General features: G+C 34.3%; 1 protein-coding gene across 1 annotated transcript in view; it reads left to right on the forward strand.

Annotated features, from left to right (window-relative positions):
• KCNB1 (potassium voltage-gated channel subfamily B member 1) overlaps positions 1–15,370 on the forward strand; it is a 501,324-nt gene extending 485,954 nt beyond the window's left edge. The window contains exon 2 of the mRNA XM_053689839.1: positions 13,048–15,370. Coding sequence (XP_053545814.1) covers positions 13,048–15,090 — 2,043 coding nt within the window. The 3' untranslated portion in view covers positions 15,091–15,370. The remainder of the gene's footprint in view (positions 1–13,047) is intronic.
• The last annotated feature ends 3,484 nt before the right edge of the window (positions 15,371–18,854 follow it).

Below are 18,854 nucleotides of genomic sequence, written 5' to 3' on the forward strand. Positions count from 1 at the left end.
TAAAATAAACCCTAAGATAGCTGCAATATAAATAATAATTATATTGTAGCTATTTTAGGATTTATATTTATTTTACAGGTAACATTGTATTTATTTTAGCTAGTTAGAATAGTTATTAAATAATTATTAACTATTTAATAACTACCTAGCTAAAAGAAAAATTTCCTGTAAAATAAATCCTAACCTAAGTTACAATTAAACCTAACACTACACTATCATTAAATTAATTAAATAAATTAGTTACAAATAACTACAATTAAATTAAATAAACTAACTAAAGTACAAAAAATAATAAAAGCTAAGTTACAAAAAATAAAAAAAATAAGTTACAAACATTTAAAAAATATTACAACAATTTTAAGCTACTTACACCTAATCTAAGCCCCCTAATAAAATAACAAAGCCCCCCAAAATAAAAAATTTTTAATTGTAACTTAGGTTAGGATTTATTTTACAGGTAATTTTGTATTTCTTTTATCTAGGTAGTTATTATATAGTTAATAACTATTTAATAACTATTCTTACTAGCTAAAATAAATACAAAGTTACCTGTAAAATATATATAAATCCTAAAATAGCTAAAATATAATTATTATTTATATTGTAGCTATCTTAGGGTTTATTTTACAGGTAAGTATTTAGTTTTAAATAGGATTAATTTATTTAACCCTTTCGTGACAGGGTTAAAGTGCCTACATCGGAACACCTGTTCCGATGTAGACAAATTGAAACTACGCGATCGTGCATACGATCGCGAGATTTCAATTATTGGATCGCATCTGGGGGGCGTCCCTACAACCCTAGGAACGCCCTCCAGACCGCGATCAAGTCCTTGAAGCACAGAAGGCTTCAGGACAGCCGTTTGTTATGACGTTCTATTCCGTCATAACGGCTTTAAAGCCCAGTGTAAATATGACGGAATAGAACGGCATAACGGCGTTAAAAGGTTAAGTATAGTGTAGTGTTAGGTGTAATTGTAACTTAGGTTAGTTTTTATTTTACAGGTAAATTTCTCTTTATTTTAGCTAGGTAGCTATTAAAAAGTTAATAACTATTTAATAGCTATTGTACCTAGTTAAAATAAATTGAAAGACGCCTGTAAAATAAAAATGAATCCTAAAATAGCTACAATATAATTATTATTTATATTGTAGCTATCTTAGGGTTTATTTTAAAGGTAAGTATTTAGTTTTAAATAGGAATAATTAATTTAATAAGAGTTATATTTATTTAGATTTATTTAATTAATATTTAAGATAGGGGGGTGTCCGGGTTAGTGTTAGACTTAGGTTTAGGGGTTAATAATTTTATTACAGTGTCGGCTGTGTAGGGGGGGCAGGATAGGGGTTAATAAACTTATTATAGGTGGCGACGGCGTAGGGGGGGCAGGATAGGGGTTAATAAACTTATTATAGGTGGCGACGATGTGGGGGGGGGCAGATTAGGGGTTAATAAGTTTAATATAAGTTGCGGCGGGGTCTGGGAGCGGCGTTTTAGGGGTTAAACTATTTATTTAGTTGCAGCGAGGTCCGGGATCCGCAGGATAGGGGTTAATAACTTTATTATAAGTGGCGACGGTATAGGGGGGGCAGGATAGGGGTTAATAGGTATAATGTAGGACGCAGCGGGGTCTGGGAGTGGTGGTTTAGGGGTTAATACATATATTATAGTTGCGGCGGGGACCGGGAGCGGCGGTTTAGGGGTTAACATATTTAGTATAGCTTTCGGTGGGCTCCGGGAGCGCCGGTTTAGGGGGTAATACATTTATTTAGTTGTGGCGGGGTCCGGGAGCGGCGGTTTAGGGGGTAATACATTTATTTAGTTGCGGCGGTGTAGGGGGGGCAGATTAGGGGTGCTTAGACTCGGGGTACATGTTAGGGTGTTAGGTGTAGACAGCTCCCATAGGAATCAATGGCATGTCGGGCAGCAGCGAACATGAACTTTCGCTATGGTCAGACTCCCATTGATTCCTATGGGATTCGCCGCCTCCAGGGTGGTGGTTTGAAAACCAGGTACGCTGGGCCGGAAAAGTGCCGAGCGTACCTGCTAGTTTTTTGATAACTAGCAAAAGTAGTCAGATAGTGCCGCACTTGTGTGCGGAACATCTGGAGTGACGTAAGAATCGATCTGTGTCGGACTGAGTCCGGCGGATCGAAGCTTATGTCACAAAATTCTACTTTTGCCGGTATCTAGGGCTTGATAATTAAGGCGAATCAGCCTCGCCACAAATACGCTGCGGAATTCCAGCGTATTTGAGGTTGACGGCTTGATAACTAGGCCCCTAAATGTAAGACTGTGAGCGACACTGCTCTGTGATCACCCCACACTGTGTGAAACACATGGTGCTTACATTTCTGTGTTGCTTGCTCTGGTGTTATTTAGCTCCCCTCAGCAGAAATAGGAATATTGCACCTTAAATTGGTGAGACTCTGTGACAGAGGAGAATTCTCAGACCCAAAGGAAACCATTCAACCCTTCACTGGATTTAATTTCTTTCCATTAACCAAAGTGTGTATATTTGATACATATAAATACAGTGTGTGTGTGTGTGTATATATATATATATATATATATATATATATATATATAAAACTATATATATATATAAATCAAGAGATAAGTACAGTTCACAGTTACTGTCCGTTTGTAATCATAAATAAATACTGGTATTGTATAACAAAGTTCAAATTTCAGAGGGTAGAATTCCTGCAGTGGAAATAAATAAAAACAAAGCAGTATATATGGATATAATTTGCTTGTAGATGCCCCCTATACACGCCTCAAGAATAACCTCCAATATGAGTGCAGCTAGCTTCAGAGCTCATGAAAAGGACAGAAGAACCTCACAACCGCTACCAATGTAGGGAAAACAAACTTTAACAGTGAGCGTATAATCTCCTCCACTCCAGAGCCACATATTTTACTACATATTTACTACATACTACATATTTTAATTATCACATATGTGATTTATCAGTATAGTTTTCAACATTTTCTATATATGCTGATACTCTGCATCAAATGTCAGTATTTATGGTCTCATTTTGTAGGTGCATTATGTTATGTTTTTTTTTACCAACCTTGAAAGTTGTTCAGTTCCTACACATTAGTTTAAATTGGTTTTAGGAACCTTGCTAGTTAATATACTATCTTATTATTATTATTATTATTACTATTGCTTTATTAAATGCTAGCACCTAATGTATAACTATACTACTGTACTATTGCACTGTTTTATAGTATTCCATTGACTTGTCATTTGCTGTCATTTGCTGTAATTGCAACCTCTTGAACACAGATAACAGGCTTCACAATTTATATAAGTACTCATAGAGTTAATTTACTTCACAACTTGTATTTGATTTTACCCAATCAGGGTGACCCTGGTGCTTTTTAAATGGCTCAGGTGCACTGTCCAGTAGCTATGATTACGGCCTGAGGCCGAAACATGTTAGCGGACTATTCGTTGTGATGTACTTGTGTTGATCTCTGGAGTGTTTTTAACCATGTTCAAATAAAGACTGTGTTTTTACTACTAAAACCGCTGCTTGCAACAATTTCTTTTTTGCTGTATATATATATATATATATATATATATATATAAATATATATATATATATATATATATATATATATATATATATAAATATAAATAACAATATTAATTGTGAGGGAGGGTGGAAGTCTTGGTGAGTTCCCACACTTTTTTTGTAGGACTTGACCCTTGAGTGAATAGTACATTTTGGCTAAATGAGGCTGATTTTTGTATGAGCTTTTGATACATGGTTTACATGAATACCTTTACTCTCTTAGGCTTAGATATATTTTAAAGACTGTCTGTAATCTTAGACCATTGAAATATACAATACAAACTCCACTGGGTTTGGGTTAGGATTCATTTCCATTGAGCTGTAATCAGGGTCAGCTCCAAGGGGGGCATTGGGGGGCAATGCCCACCCAAATGGAATGCTGTGCCCCCTTAAAACTAAGGATTTTTTTTATTTTATTTTATTTGACATTAAAATTTTTATTTTTTTTTGCCCCGCAACTTTTCTTTGCCCACTAGGCCTCTATGATTTAGTGCAAAATTAGCACAGTGCGACTGAGCAAGGGACAGTACTTGCATACAGCGGCCGTGAGACTGAGCATCAACTTAAGTCTTACGGTCGCTCTATTTTGTAGAGACAAAGCACAACTAAAAGCACAACTAAAGTACACTTATGTACGAATGTGTGCTTGTGTGTGTGTGTATATATATATATATATATATATACCTGTATATGTATATATATATATATATATATATATATATATATATATATGCTTTAAAAATAATAATTAAATTAATGAATTGTTATGTAATGTTGCATGCTGGGGGCGGAGTTAGCTGCCGAACTCTGAGGTTGCATCACGCATCTGCAAGGCGCTCCGTGACTTAACCTCTTATTTGGAATTAGAAGTTAGAGACTTTTTGGACTTGTATTTAACCCTATTAATTTTACCTAAATATCGTGAGTTACTCATTTTTTTTAAACAATAGACCATGATAAGAATATGATTGTATCATATAAATATGTCTTTAAATGGCTACCGGCTTCTATTGACGCCTCAAAAGTGCAGTGTGATCTTAGTCCGGGCCTAAGATCACAGTGCACTTTTGAGGCGTCGATAGAAGCCGGTAGCCATTTATAGACTTATATTTATATGATACAATCATATTCTTATTGGTTCACAGTACATAGGTTGTATTAAGTAGCCTGATATCCGTTAGTTATTGCGAAACAGGTATAGCTAAATCTAATCTACAAAATTACCAGTACCTGAAAACCTAGAATCCTCACTGCTATTGCAAACAAAGGGGTTAATTGCATTGGGGGGTTTGGGGTGCATGGCTGTTTAGGGGACATTATTGATATTTGAGAATGAGTTTAAGGGTTTTGGATCATGCTGATTAACGGGTGAATTATTTTTAAGGAGCTATTGCACTGGGGGACTCAAGTTTAATGGCTCTGTTTTAGTGCACTACATAGGATTTAGACTTCATTCTTTTACCTAGTGATTTAGCACATATTCTCCAAATGTTAATAGTGGGGGATAAGTCAGCCAGAAGCTACACTTTCCTGCAGAATATGTAGGTCTGCTCTTATTATGACTCTCATACATGCTTTGTAAATGTGTGCCCCCTCTGGGAAAAAAAATGCCCCCCCCCCCCATTTCATTCATTCTGGAGCCGACCCTGGCTGTAATAGGTTTGTAATAGGTTTGTGCGAGGTCGTTAACCGATATGTTGTACGTTATACTTCAATATCAGCAGCCAGGGTCTGGCTTTAGAAAATATTTTTCTTATTGAAATTTTAAAACTTTCAAATAATGCTAGTGTTTCATTGTAGAAAAAAAAAAGGTAATATGTAATATTTATTGTTGTCCCATGTATAGAAATAGTTGCACTTATGTTCTTATGGAAATGTCAGTATGTATTTACATGTAAAAATATATGCAAGCACATATCTACAAAATTCAGACTAGACCTATGCCTAGGGCAGCAATACATATTACATATAATAATAAAGTGGAAACTATAATTATGATAAAAATAGTATTTGCTTATAGTTAAAAAATATGTATTATAAATAAGTGTATCTTTGTTTTTATTTCTCTTTAGAGGTGATCACAGGTAAGGAGCGCAGGCGTTATATGTACATTTTATAGTGTAAGGTCAGGTTACCATAGCAACTAATTAATTTTCAAGAAATCCGACATCGGATAGAAGCGTTAACACAACGTTAACTTAAACCTACACGAAAAGAGCGACTGCTTGCAATGTACAAAATATTTCAATGGAAACCTGGTTCTAAAATGAAGCCGTAAACTACTTTTAACCATTGGCCACTTGTGGCTATTTTTACGGTTAAATGGAAACAAGCTCTTAGTCTGTAAATTATTCATGTTTTTTTTTTTTAAATAAGAGTAGACATCTAGAATGCAGTAAATGTGTAAAAGTCATTCTATTAGATTTCCTTCTGTTTTAACCCAGAATTAATATTTATATATATAGTATATGTACATCATTTTGACCTAGTTATTTATACAACTTTCCTACATTAAAAATAAACTGCTGGCATTCATGTTAGTGACATAAATCCTTTTTTTTAAACAAATGCTTTTATACTGCAAGACATGTAGTGTGAACAAAAATGTTTATCAGAAGAACTATCAATGTGTATGCACCTGCTCTGCCTTTATAATCTACATTAAATTACTTTTTTCTATTTTCTTATGGAAGGTAAAAGCATAGTTGTGTTTGTAATAAATCCAACTGTAAAGTGCCATTGTATGTTTAGATCAGGGTGTATTTTTGCATAAGCCATCTAGGCTCCAGCATTTTGTGAGTTGTTCTATACTTCTTCTGATTCATGTACTTTTTTTATTTTTGTAATTTTGAGTTCATGGCCTCTGCATTTGAGAAATATTTGTGGTAAACATCAACTAAAATGTTTGGGGTGGAGGTTTAGGGGTCAGCAGATTCCCCACTGCCTTAACACAGTAACTACATACAACACTGCACATATAACAACTGGCTCTTGTATCCTTAATCATTTAACATTTCATATCACAAGTAGCAATATCTTTTGCATGTTAAGATATATAACATAAGAACATAGGGATTGTTAAAACGTATCTGCATCCATAGACTGATAATTGATAAGCAACAGAAACAGTAGAAACTAACAAGAGTTAGGGCTAGATTACAAGTGGAGCACTCAAGTATCACGAATTTGCCCGTTTGCATGCTCGCGTTAAATAACCAGCCTTTAAATATGCCCTCAAAATAGAGGGCATTATAATTTTTTATTTTAAAACTAGGCAGTTTTGGTACTTTAAAGTTGGTAGGTGGGGGGTGTTAGAAAAAAAACTGCACTGAAAAGTGCCTTTACATTGCAGTCTATAAAAACTGTGTGTTCCCAGTAAATATATATATATATATATATACAGTATGTATATATGCTGCAATCGCTACACAACTTATCCTCTTCTCTGCGCTTAGGTTCTGTGCCGTCTCTGACAGCATTAGAACGAGGCTCGCATTGGAGCCTATTGAAGAGCGCTCTTGTGAGCGCAATGTTTCTTAGCAATGTGAACGTGAGGTCGTGTTCACATTGTGCTTAGCTTGTAATACCACGGTACATTAGTGTGCGTTGGTATTACAAAGTGGAGTGATAAAATTGCTTGAGCGCAATAGATTTTTAGCGATACACTTGTAATCTAGCTCTTAGGGTTGAACTGTTTATATTTATTATGTTCTCAAAGTTCTAACTTGTTTACCCTGAAGCAATACTCAATGCATACTTTAAATAATACATGATATCAACAATTATATCCCAAGGATTGATAATTTAGCATAAGAAATCATATTATCTCTAAAATGTAAAACAGAATACTTTCAAAGAATATTACAGGGTCACCCTATAGTATCACACAAATTCAAAAATATCTATACTATAATCAAGTTTGTAACACGTCTGTCACCAGTTGCAGATGCATCCTCAAAAGCATGTTGGTTGCGCGCGCAGCCAAACTAATCCACCTGGAAGCAAAGTTGGTAATTTTGTAAAGTAAAAGAGCTGTTTAACTTAGGGTAATGCCCTACAAAAGGCCCTTATAAGGGGGTTTGATAGTTTAGTATTAGATTGGGGGTGTTTTTATTTTGGGGGGATTTTTTATTTTATAGGGGTATTAGTTTAGGTTTAAATTTTTTTTTGGATAGCTTTGTTTATTTTTTTATGTAATTTTACATTTTTAGTAAAATTAGCTTGGGGGTTTGTATTTTTTTAAACATAGACTGCCCTCTGGGCAGGCTTATCGCCTAATTAAAGGGACATGAAAGCCAATTTTTTTCTTTCGTGATTTAGAAAGAGCATGTCATTTTAAACATCTTTCTAATTTACTTCTATTATCTAATTTGCTTCATTCTCTTGATATCACTTGCTGAAAAGCATATCTAGATATGCTCAGTAGCTGCTGATTGGTTGCTGCACCTAGAGGCCTTGTGTGATTGGCTCACACATGTGCATTGCTATTTCTTCAACAAAGGATATCTAAAGAATTGAGCAAATTAGATAATAGAAGTAAATTGGAAAGTTGTTTTGACTAGACTGTCCCTTTAACACATAAACAGCATTCTTAAAAAACACACACTTAAGTGTGGACAACCTCTATGTGATTGACAGGGATAGCACAGTGCAGCTATTTTCCCAGCCTGTAGAATACAGTTCAAAATTATGGGAAAGATTGTCCAAAATTATAACCTTTACATGTAGAGATTAGAGAACCTGTGTGCCTGATATCACAAACTAGGGGGGATATTCATTACCCAAATTACAGGGAATATTCATTATCCATTTTTAAATGTGGCCCACACTGCACTTGTGCAACCAATAGTGTAAAACCAGGGCTTTTTAATCACCCCAGTCTGGAGTAACTTGAAAGTTGGCGGAGGGGGTTTAGGAAGAAGTTAAACAACTGCTTCATAAATATCCATTGCGGGCTCAAATGGGTGAGCCTGCATTCAATAGGGCTATTCACCACTTGATAAATCTGCCTTTAAGAGTCTTAAATTTATTTATTTATTATTTATGTAATTTGAGGTGTTTTTTCAAAAGAGTGAAACCAATAGAGAGGCTGCTAATCAAGTGTCTGGTAATCCGCTCACTCACCCAGTTACCTGATCAGCTCTCTTTGCCGGATAACAAGCTTACTCAGGTGCCTACCTTATCAGTCATCCTGCAGCTTGCCAGCCAACTGTCTCACAAAACAGGGGTGCACACATATCAACTGAATATAAGCTTAGACAATGATATAAATCTAAAAATGAGAAGTATACTCATCATCAACACTACATTGAAGTTGAAAAATGTCAGGAAATACATAGGAATCTCTCTAGCCAGATGAGAGTTCCACTTCTAATGACCATTCATTGTTAAAAATACACATTTTTTTGTTTGGCAATGCCTATTTAAAGCCCAACGCACTAATTGCTAATAATTATTTGGAATATTTAATATTGAAAATGTATTTGTGTCTGTCCCAAATGCTTTAGCATTCTCTTTTGCCACTAGAGATTTATCTAACTAAACTTTCTGTAAAATGCTTTTCTTTAAAATGCACTTGTGCCCTACATTTTTAATTTGAGTACACATTGTTTTCCTCCTATATGGTTTTTAATTATATTGGACTAATTCTATGTTATTATTGGGGAGTTTTAATCTATTATTGTAGGAGTTCAAAAACACCATATTTGTTTTAAAAAAGGGCTCAGAGCTAATATATGATCTAAACTAGTGAGTCATAAGAGATCTAAAGTTTATTGGAATTTTGATATGAAAATGAATATAGAAGCAATAATGCTACAATCTGGATAAGCATATTAGGGTAATTGTTCTAGTGACTAACAATGGTCAAATAAATCATCAAAATGCGTCAGAAAATAAATAGAGTGGCAACAAGGAACAGACAGAAGTGAACATTACTAATTATTTATCATGCACACAGGCATTGTTGTGCTTTGAATATGAAATTTAAACCTCATTAGTACTTAATTAACTGCATAATTAGATTACAAGTTGCTGTCCAGTATTACCAGGTTATTAAATATACTACATAATGATGAATCATTCAAAGCATTAAAGGGGCATAAAACTAAAACTTTTTCTTTAATGATTTAGGTAGAACATACAATTTTAAACAACTTTGCAGTTTACTTCTATTATCAAATTAGTTTCATTCTCTTGGTATCATTTGATGAAGGAACGGAAATGCACTACTGGTTTGTAACTGAACAGATGAGTGAGCCAAAGACAATTGGTATATATATATATATATATATATATATATACATCCACCAATCAGCAGCTAGAACCTGAGCTTTCCTCAATAAACATTTCAGCAAAGGATTACAAGAGAAGGAAGCAAATTAAATAATAGAAGTAAATTGAAAAAGCTGTTTAAAATTGTATGCTCTGTCAAAATCATGAATGTGTAATTATGACTTTACAGTCCCTTTAAGGCAGTTTTGCCCAAAAGGTATTTTGAGGTCTACCAGGAGATCTCTAAGTGCTGGCCAGTAGATTACAGTGCTCTTGACTTCCATGCAAATAACAGCAATACAAATACATTACATTTAATTTACACAAATATAGTCTGCACCACAACTATGTCCTCAAGTAAAAAAGGGTTGTGCATGAGCAGTGCTATTTAATGGGACATTTGCAATAAAACTAATACAACAATATCAGTTGTGTATACTCAGTAATTCTTATTGGCTGATAAAAATAACAATAGACAATGAGCATTAATAGTAAGTATAATCAGCCAATAGGGACCTGTAGTAAGTATAACACTGAAACAGCTGTATTAATTTCAATTTACAAATTTTCAGACCAAAAACATTTTAAGGCCAACCGCCCCCCCCCCCCCACAAAAAAAACTAAATAAATAAATACATGTCTAGATGATGCATCTCTGCATTTGCAAATATATAAAAAAAGGTTTTTAAATAATCAAAAGAGTTCAAAATATTAAACTATGATATGAAAAGAGTCATTTCTTGTGTGTTGATGAATAAGTTACTTGTGAACTAAATGTGAACATCTTTGTAAATGAGCAGTAACAAATTAGAAATTGGCCATGTATGCCTAGATCTAGCAATGCTTGAGCATAGCCCCATTTAAAAAGCTGCAAGCAGACAAGGTTCCCAGGGATGCAACCTGTCTGCCCTCAATTTACATCAGCAGTGCATATCCTAATCCTGCCCCTCCTCTTGAATGACCAATCACACAAGAGCAGTGCTTGTCAATCAGTCCATGGTGAGTTTAATCCTTGCAACCTTACAACCATTTCTTCTTCAATTGCAGGTGCAGGTTTGCATGAGTGAACCTGCACCACAAGGGCTCCAAAGCTGCATCTGCAGTTTCATAAACTATAAGGGAAGCTCTTGCATCTTTCCAAGAAAACTATCTCTACAAGTGGCAACCAGTGAAATCTAGGGAGGGGGGGGGGGGGGAATAAATGTAAGGGACTAATAATGTAATGGATTTGGACATTTAAAAAAAAATAATACAAAAATGAGCAGAAACTCATAGTGTAATCTCAAAATCAAAAGGTATTTATAAATAATGAAAGAGCAGAAAGATTTAAAAATAAGTCAGCGTACATACAGCTGATAGTGTCTTGTCTGTGTAGTGTGGAATGCAGATTAATATGTGAGATTGCATCATAGGATTTCCATATAAACTTCATACTTAAAGTTAATGTAAACTTGAGCATAGTCGCTCAAGTCATAGGATAGAATTTAAAAAATTAATGAGACTTTCATTCATCAAATGTGTAGTATATACTTACCTTCTGAGATTTTTACCTTGTAATGCTATAAGGATAAGTGCCTTTCCTCCTCCCGCCATATTTATCAATTGATTGACAGATGACGAATCTGCAATCCACTAATCGTTGTTTCCCCCGGGCCGTGACGTTTGTGCAAAGGGGCTGAATGCCCTGGGGAAGAAACAACGATTAGTTATTTAGCTGTTATTACATGTTAAGTCATTTAAATAATGTGCAGTGGTTAAAGAAAGAAATGCATTTTTCTGTTCTCACACAGCTGGGTTCATATTTGCTTAGATTCAATTATAAAACAGAGGAGATATTGCACAATAATGGTTCCTAACTCAGTACACAGTTCATTAAAACAGATAGGATAATCCAAATGTCTCAAATACCTTATTGATATAGCCGTGAATATCAGCGTCTACTAAATGTGAAGTAGATTTACACACAAAAAATTGTCATATAAATAATTTGTGTTTCAACCAACACATATTTTATTTGTTCCAAAACACAGGATTTACCTTATACCAATGACAAGAATGAGTGCTATAACTATGTATTGTCAAGACAAAAAATAAATATTGTTATCCCTGATAAGAAAAAACCTAGCAGTCTTGGCAGTGTGCACTATATTTATATCTAAATGGTCAGAAAAAGTTATTACGGTAACTAATGTGTGTTATTTAATTAGCATAAGAGTATTTGCTCTTAATGATCAATGGCAGGCATTGTACTAACTTATACTTGCAATTGATTCTTCTAGTATAACATTATCCTACATCAAAGCATACTAAAATAACTGTTGTTGCTGATAAATGCATAAACATTTTGCTTAATAAAGTGCATAATACATTTAAACATGCTTTGCATTTTCTTTAAAGGGACAGGAAAATCTAAAATAATAAATTTTCATGGTTCACACAGAGCATGCAATTTTAAGAGAATTTACAATTTACTTCTTTTGTCAAATGTACTTTGCTGCTCTTGGTATGCGTTTAACAAATTACACCAAGAACAAAGTACTTCTGAATTTTGTGTTTCATCTTTCTTGAATTTTGACGTGACTGGCCCTTTAATTATTTGTTAAAATATTTCACAGTGGTAACCTAAAGAGGGCACTATTTTTAGCACCCCTATTTAGTACTGTAACAAATCTCATGTACCTTTAATTTGTATGAAAGTGTCTTATTTTTTTACACAAGAAGCGATCTATGTAGCAGAATATGAGGGGGAAGGGGATATTAAAAAATGAATAAAGTTAGGAGGAATTGCTACAAGATGAGTTACCCAACCTGTATTATTAGTATCATTAGTATTAAAACCATTTATTTATAAAGTGTCAACATATTGCACAGCACTATGACATTTGGTATAAAATTTGCAGAGCTCAATAATATAAAATGCATTTGCATAGGTCATGAAGGGTAGACCTACATGTGAGTTTGTTGCAGGCCTTGCAGCCCTGATATTTAGTTTTGTGGTCAAGTTTTTGCACCAACATATATTATGATCTAGAACCAACCTAGTATTCCTACTGTAATTCAGATGTTCTATTAATATTTTCAAATTTCTGGTACCGAAATTAGAACATAATTTTTTTTTCATTATATGTAAATTAAATGTATCTATTGCTCCAAAATTACTAATTCAGTTTTCTTTTCTTTGCAGATTTTGGCAATCATCTCCATCCTGTTTATTGTTTTATCTACAATTGCCTTGTCATTAAACACACTACCAGAACTACAAGGTATAGATGAATTTGGACAAAGCACAGACAACCCACAACTTGCACATGTGGAAGCAGTGTGTATTGCATGGTTTACTATGGAATACCTCCTCAGATTCTTGTCATCGCCTAATAAGTGGAAGTTTTTTAAGGGACCACTTAATGTTATTGACTTGCTAGCAATCTTACCCTACTATGTCACCATATTCCTCACAGAATCAAACAAAAGTGTACTTCAGTTTCAAAATGTTAGAAGGGTAGTGCAAATATTTAGAATTATGAGAATTCTCCGAATTTTAAAGCTAGCACGACACTCAACAGGTTTGCAGTCTTTAGGATTTACATTGAGAAGAAGCTATAATGAGCTTGGGTTGCTCATTTTATTTTTGGCCATGGGTATTATGATTTTTTCAAGCTTAGTATTTTTTGCAGAAAAAGATGAGGATGATACAAAGTTCAAAAGCATCCCTGCATCTTTCTGGTGGGCTACTATCACAATGACTACAGTTGGGTATGGGGATATCTACCCTAAAACACTTTTGGGTAAAATAGTTGGGGGTTTATGCTGTATTGCTGGGGTGTTGGTGATAGCTCTTCCAATTCCTATTATTGTAAATAACTTCTCTGAGTTCTACAAAGAGCAAAAGAGACAGGAGAAAGCCATCAAACGTAGAGAAGCACTTGAAAGAGCAAAACGAAATGGTAGCATTGTCTCTATGAATATGAAAGATGCCTTTGCTCGTAGTATAGAGCTTATGGATGTAGTTGTTGAAAAAACTGAAGAAGACACAGGCAGAAGGGAAAAAGTCCAGGATAATCACTTATCACCTACCAAATGGAAATGGACTAAAAGAACTCTATCCGAAACAAGTTCTAACAAATCTTTTGACGGGAAAGAACAAGGATCTCCCGAAAAGATAAGATCATGTTCAAGTCCACAACACCTCAATGTTCAACAGTTAGAGGATATGTACAACAAAATGGCAAAAACACAATCACAACCAATACTTATTTCAAAAGAATCCAGTCAGTCTGGGAAACCATCAGAGGAGCTAGAAATGGAAACCATTCCAGGACCTGCAATCCCACTGTTAACCACTCACAAAGAGGGTATTATCGACATGAGAAGCATGTCTAGTATTGACAGCTTCATAAGCTGCACTGCAGATTTTCCAGATTACAGTAGGTTCTCACATAGCCCATTAGCAGCTCTTCCATATAAAACAAATATTAACCAAGGGCCAGCAATTTCTCGTGAGCTTAAGAACCTTCATGACATGCCCTTATCCTTAGATGTCAGTGGTGAGAGCTTCACTGAAATGAATCCCAAAAATGATGGTAGTCGGCATTCTACATTCATTTTGGAAAGTCCAAAAACTTTAGTAAAAGTCAGAAATCCTTTGCTGTTGAGGTCTCTAAAAGTCAACTTTTTAGAAGGGGATACTGGTACATTATTACCTTCAACAAAGATATTGAGTCCTTCTACATATAGAGAAGACCCTCCTAAGCAGGACAGTTCTTTTTATTCAGAACAGTCAGTTCGGAGTCCAGAAACCTCTTTGTACACTACTGCGAGTGCTAGAACACCTTCCAAGTCTCCTGAAAAACACATGGCAATAGCTTTCACTTTTCATGATGCTAATGTACATAAGTATATAGATGCTGACACAGACGATGAAGGCCAGTTACTTGATGGCCTGGATACCAGTACATCCAAAGAGTTTCTGGGTAACATAAGCCCAAAATATAACATAACAAACAGTGGCCATCGAAAATATAGAATGGAAAAGAATCATCTTGAGAGTGCTGCTCTATCAAGTTCATCAAAATTCATAGGTCAAAACTGTGTTTATTCCACTGAAGGGATGACTGGAAGAAGCCAGGGGAATCTGGAATCTGTAAAGATGGAAAACCATATTTCACCAGATGTCCACGTGCTACCAGGTGGCGGAGGTCATTCAAATACACATGGACCTAGCATCTGACAAACATTTTGAAGGACATGAATGTTGTAAGGAATGTCCATTCATGAGCTTCTGCATGGCATTACTGTGGACTGAAACAGAAATCCTTACTCTTTAGTCAGAGAGAGGAAAATAAGAGGGAAAATAAACATTGTTCCTCTTGAACAAACTTAAGGATGTGTCCTAAACCATGCTAGTGATGTCAGTCACAACTTGGATAGCAAACCTTTACTAATATTTGATCTCCTTTAACGAACACCTTTCTTGAAAGCCATTGTGACCAAATATGCCCCTGATTAAGATGAACCTGCTTTTTTATTTTATTGCATACAAAATCTAACTGCATTTACCTTTATGCTTAAGGTAAGACAAGATCGGAATACTAAGATATATTCAGGTTTTTGTGGATCGCTAGAATCAGAAATGGATACATCAGTTTAACTCAATTGTATCCTGGTGATATAACATTAAGGATTTTGGATAATAATCTACTGTGTTTCTAAACTGTATCAATCTATGTGTAATGTAAACAGTAAAATCATAAACACGATCAAGGTGAGTTGCACCAATTGTCCAGCATGTTATACGCCAAATACACACTAGTTAAATGGCATGAAGAGATTATACTGTGCATTTTATTAAATACAATTAACAGAATGATGTTATTTATAAATACAGGGCATTAAACATTTTAGGTATCAAACAATTATAGATAGTAATATTTTAGACAAAGTATTTGATAAAATAAGCTGCAACAATTAACAGTTTGTTATATTAAGTTTTGCTCTTCATCATGGACATTTTAATGTTGCTTTTATCATCAAAACATTAAAGATTGTTGGACAACCATGATAAATTATCTGAAAGAAAAAAAAAAAAGGAAAATAGCACTTTAAAGCATGCACTAAGTTAATTTGTGCCTCCTAATTGCATTTTTTTTTTTTAAGAAAGCATTACTGGGAAACTGTTTAGTTTCTGTTGAGTTGGTACATTTAAATTGTGCTAAGCAGTAAATTAGTTACAGTACATATAAAATGGTTTGCACTTGAGTCTTTGCACAGATTACTAGTAAGCTGATTGTGAGTATCCTGATTTTTTTTTAAGTGCATCTGAATTATTTATGTATCATTATACTGTACAAGAACTAATTATTTGTTCTCAGTGTTGAGCAGCTATATATTTTTTTTACCCATAACCTAGTTTAAAACCAGCTCTGTGACAAATGCATGAGCGCTCATGGACTTTTAAGGACAGGCCTTGACAAATACCTGGAACCAGAAAACCACAACATTTCAATTTGTTTAAAATTCTACAAATGTAAATCAGCCAGCCAACTCTTATCTAAGAGAAAGTTATTGTTCCATAAAAAATAATGCTCAATTCCTGTGCAGCCATTAAAGACTATATTGTATACATAAGAATCTGATAGAGCAGAGCTTTCCAAACTTGTTCTGTTAGTGACACACCTTTTAGACCTACATCATTTTGCGACACAGTAATTCAGCTGTACTAGCAAAAAGGAGGTGAAACTAACTTGTTTTAATTGTTACAGACACATACATAAATGATATAATAATTAAATGTATTTACAAGTAACAGTATGTATGTGCAAGAATTAAAAAAAGTTTAATAACACCAATAGCTACTTGCTATTTTAATGGGATGTATGAGGTTGATGGGATGAACACAATTTCTGAATATTTGGTGGAATATTAGATAAAGACACTCGCATTTCATCATCAAGCATTTTTAAGCTTCCACTTCCTATCCATATATCAGGAGCAGGAGCAGCAATGCACTACTGGGAGCTAGTTGCCAAAAAAAACCCACTGACTTCAGCTCAGCATTTAAGCTGCTGCCCTCAGAGCTCGGTGAGTCCGATTGACTACTGCCCACACTGCAAACACGCTGCTGTCCCACTCACTGACAACACATGCAGTCACGAGCCAATTAAGGAGACTACACGTGCAGTCAGGAGCCAATGTGCCGCCAATGGGAATAGTTTCAGTTCCCACTGAGCTGCGCCAATAGGTTAAGATGATCTGTATCCCCCTAGGGATCAATCACATGTCAACCATGTGATATGCGTAGCAGGCAGGCGGAAGGTCAGAAACCCCAAAAACAAATTGTGAAGAAGCAGGGACACACCTACACACTGCTGCCGACACACTAGTGTGTCCCGACACACAGTTTGGAAAGCACTGTGATAGAGCAATGTATAGGGAAAAAACAAACACTTAAAGCAATGTGCTTTATATATGAAGGTCACAGCTCTCTGAACAAACTGCAAAATCAGGTAATACTAGGGTGAAATGAATGTCAATTTTGTAAAGGGACATATACTTAAGCCATATTGTAATGATATTTGTGTGAGTTATTTATTCAGTAAATAGATCAAATAGAAATTCTGCACAAAAGATACCAAAGTACAGAAGCAAATGCTTCAGCATCTGTGATTTTTAAGTGAGTAACATATTACAGTTTGTATACATATGTATATAAAAGATCTATCTAAGAATTTATATAGCGCATAAACAGGGCAGGCCCTGTTTCTGTGTGCTTAAGAGCCTAGTAGAAAAAAAAAAAGAAGGATGGTTAGTAATCATGAATTTAATACAAATTGACAGAATAGTAGAAATGGGGACATATTTTATTGGTATCTGCAGAAGTGAAAATAAGAAGTTGAAAAAAGTTGAAAACCTGGTTGAAGAGCCATATCAGAGCTACAAGAAACTTTTAGTCAACTCATATAACAGAAGCTTTAGCTAGTTTGTGATCAATGCTATGGACTGATATAAAAAGAACATATCTTCATTGCTATTCCACTCATGCTTATGGTTATTTGTAGTGGGATCCAAGTGAACCAATTAAAATAGTTTTTCTCTATTAGAGGTATGGTTTGGATTCGTTTAATGGGAAATTGCAACACAGTTTTATGTATATAATCTAAATCTATTGAAATTTAAATGGAGTAATATTCTGTTTATATATATATATATATATATATATATATATATATATATATATATATATATATATATATATATATAATATATATATATATATATATAATATATATATATATATATATATATATATATATATATATATATATATATATATATATATATATATATATATAGATGTGTGTGCGTATATATATATATATATATATATATATATTTATATATATAAATAACTTTTTCTATGTAAACAGCATATTACAACACAATCAAAATTTAATTTACTCTATACACAATTCAATTTACCCAAAAATATTCTACCCCTTAATTTGTTCCCAATGATCCATTTTACCTGCTGGGGTGTATTAAATTGCTTACAAGTATCTCATTTACCCTTATTTTGGAATTTGAAATAGCTGATTTAGCCTGTGGTATCCCCACCTATACTGAAAGTTTCTGGAGTTAAGTCTAGGCTATTGATAGGCTATGTAAACACATTGTTCTCTCTAAGTATTGGGCTTTGGTTTACAGACAAATATAAAATAAGATCTAATTTTACCTGCAAGCTCAACCCATTGTTATAGGCTGTGGTTTAAAAGCACAAAACCAGCAATTTCATATGCACAAAACAACCTGAAAATGCAAATGTTCATACATTCTATACTCTGCAGCTGGTATAACAAGTCATTGGAAATATATTAAGGGAAGAACAATTTTACATTAAACTGTCCCTTTAATCAACATATAAACTATTTAGGGCCAAATTACAAGCTAAAGCAATATTTGCGCACTGGTATTACAAGTGAGGTGCAATGCGAACGC

This window comes from Bombina bombina, chromosome 1 (assembly GCF_027579735.1).
Source record: "Bombina bombina isolate aBomBom1 chromosome 1, aBomBom1.pri, whole genome shotgun sequence".
Lineage (NCBI taxonomy): Eukaryota > Metazoa > Chordata > Amphibia > Anura > Bombinatoridae > Bombina > Bombina bombina.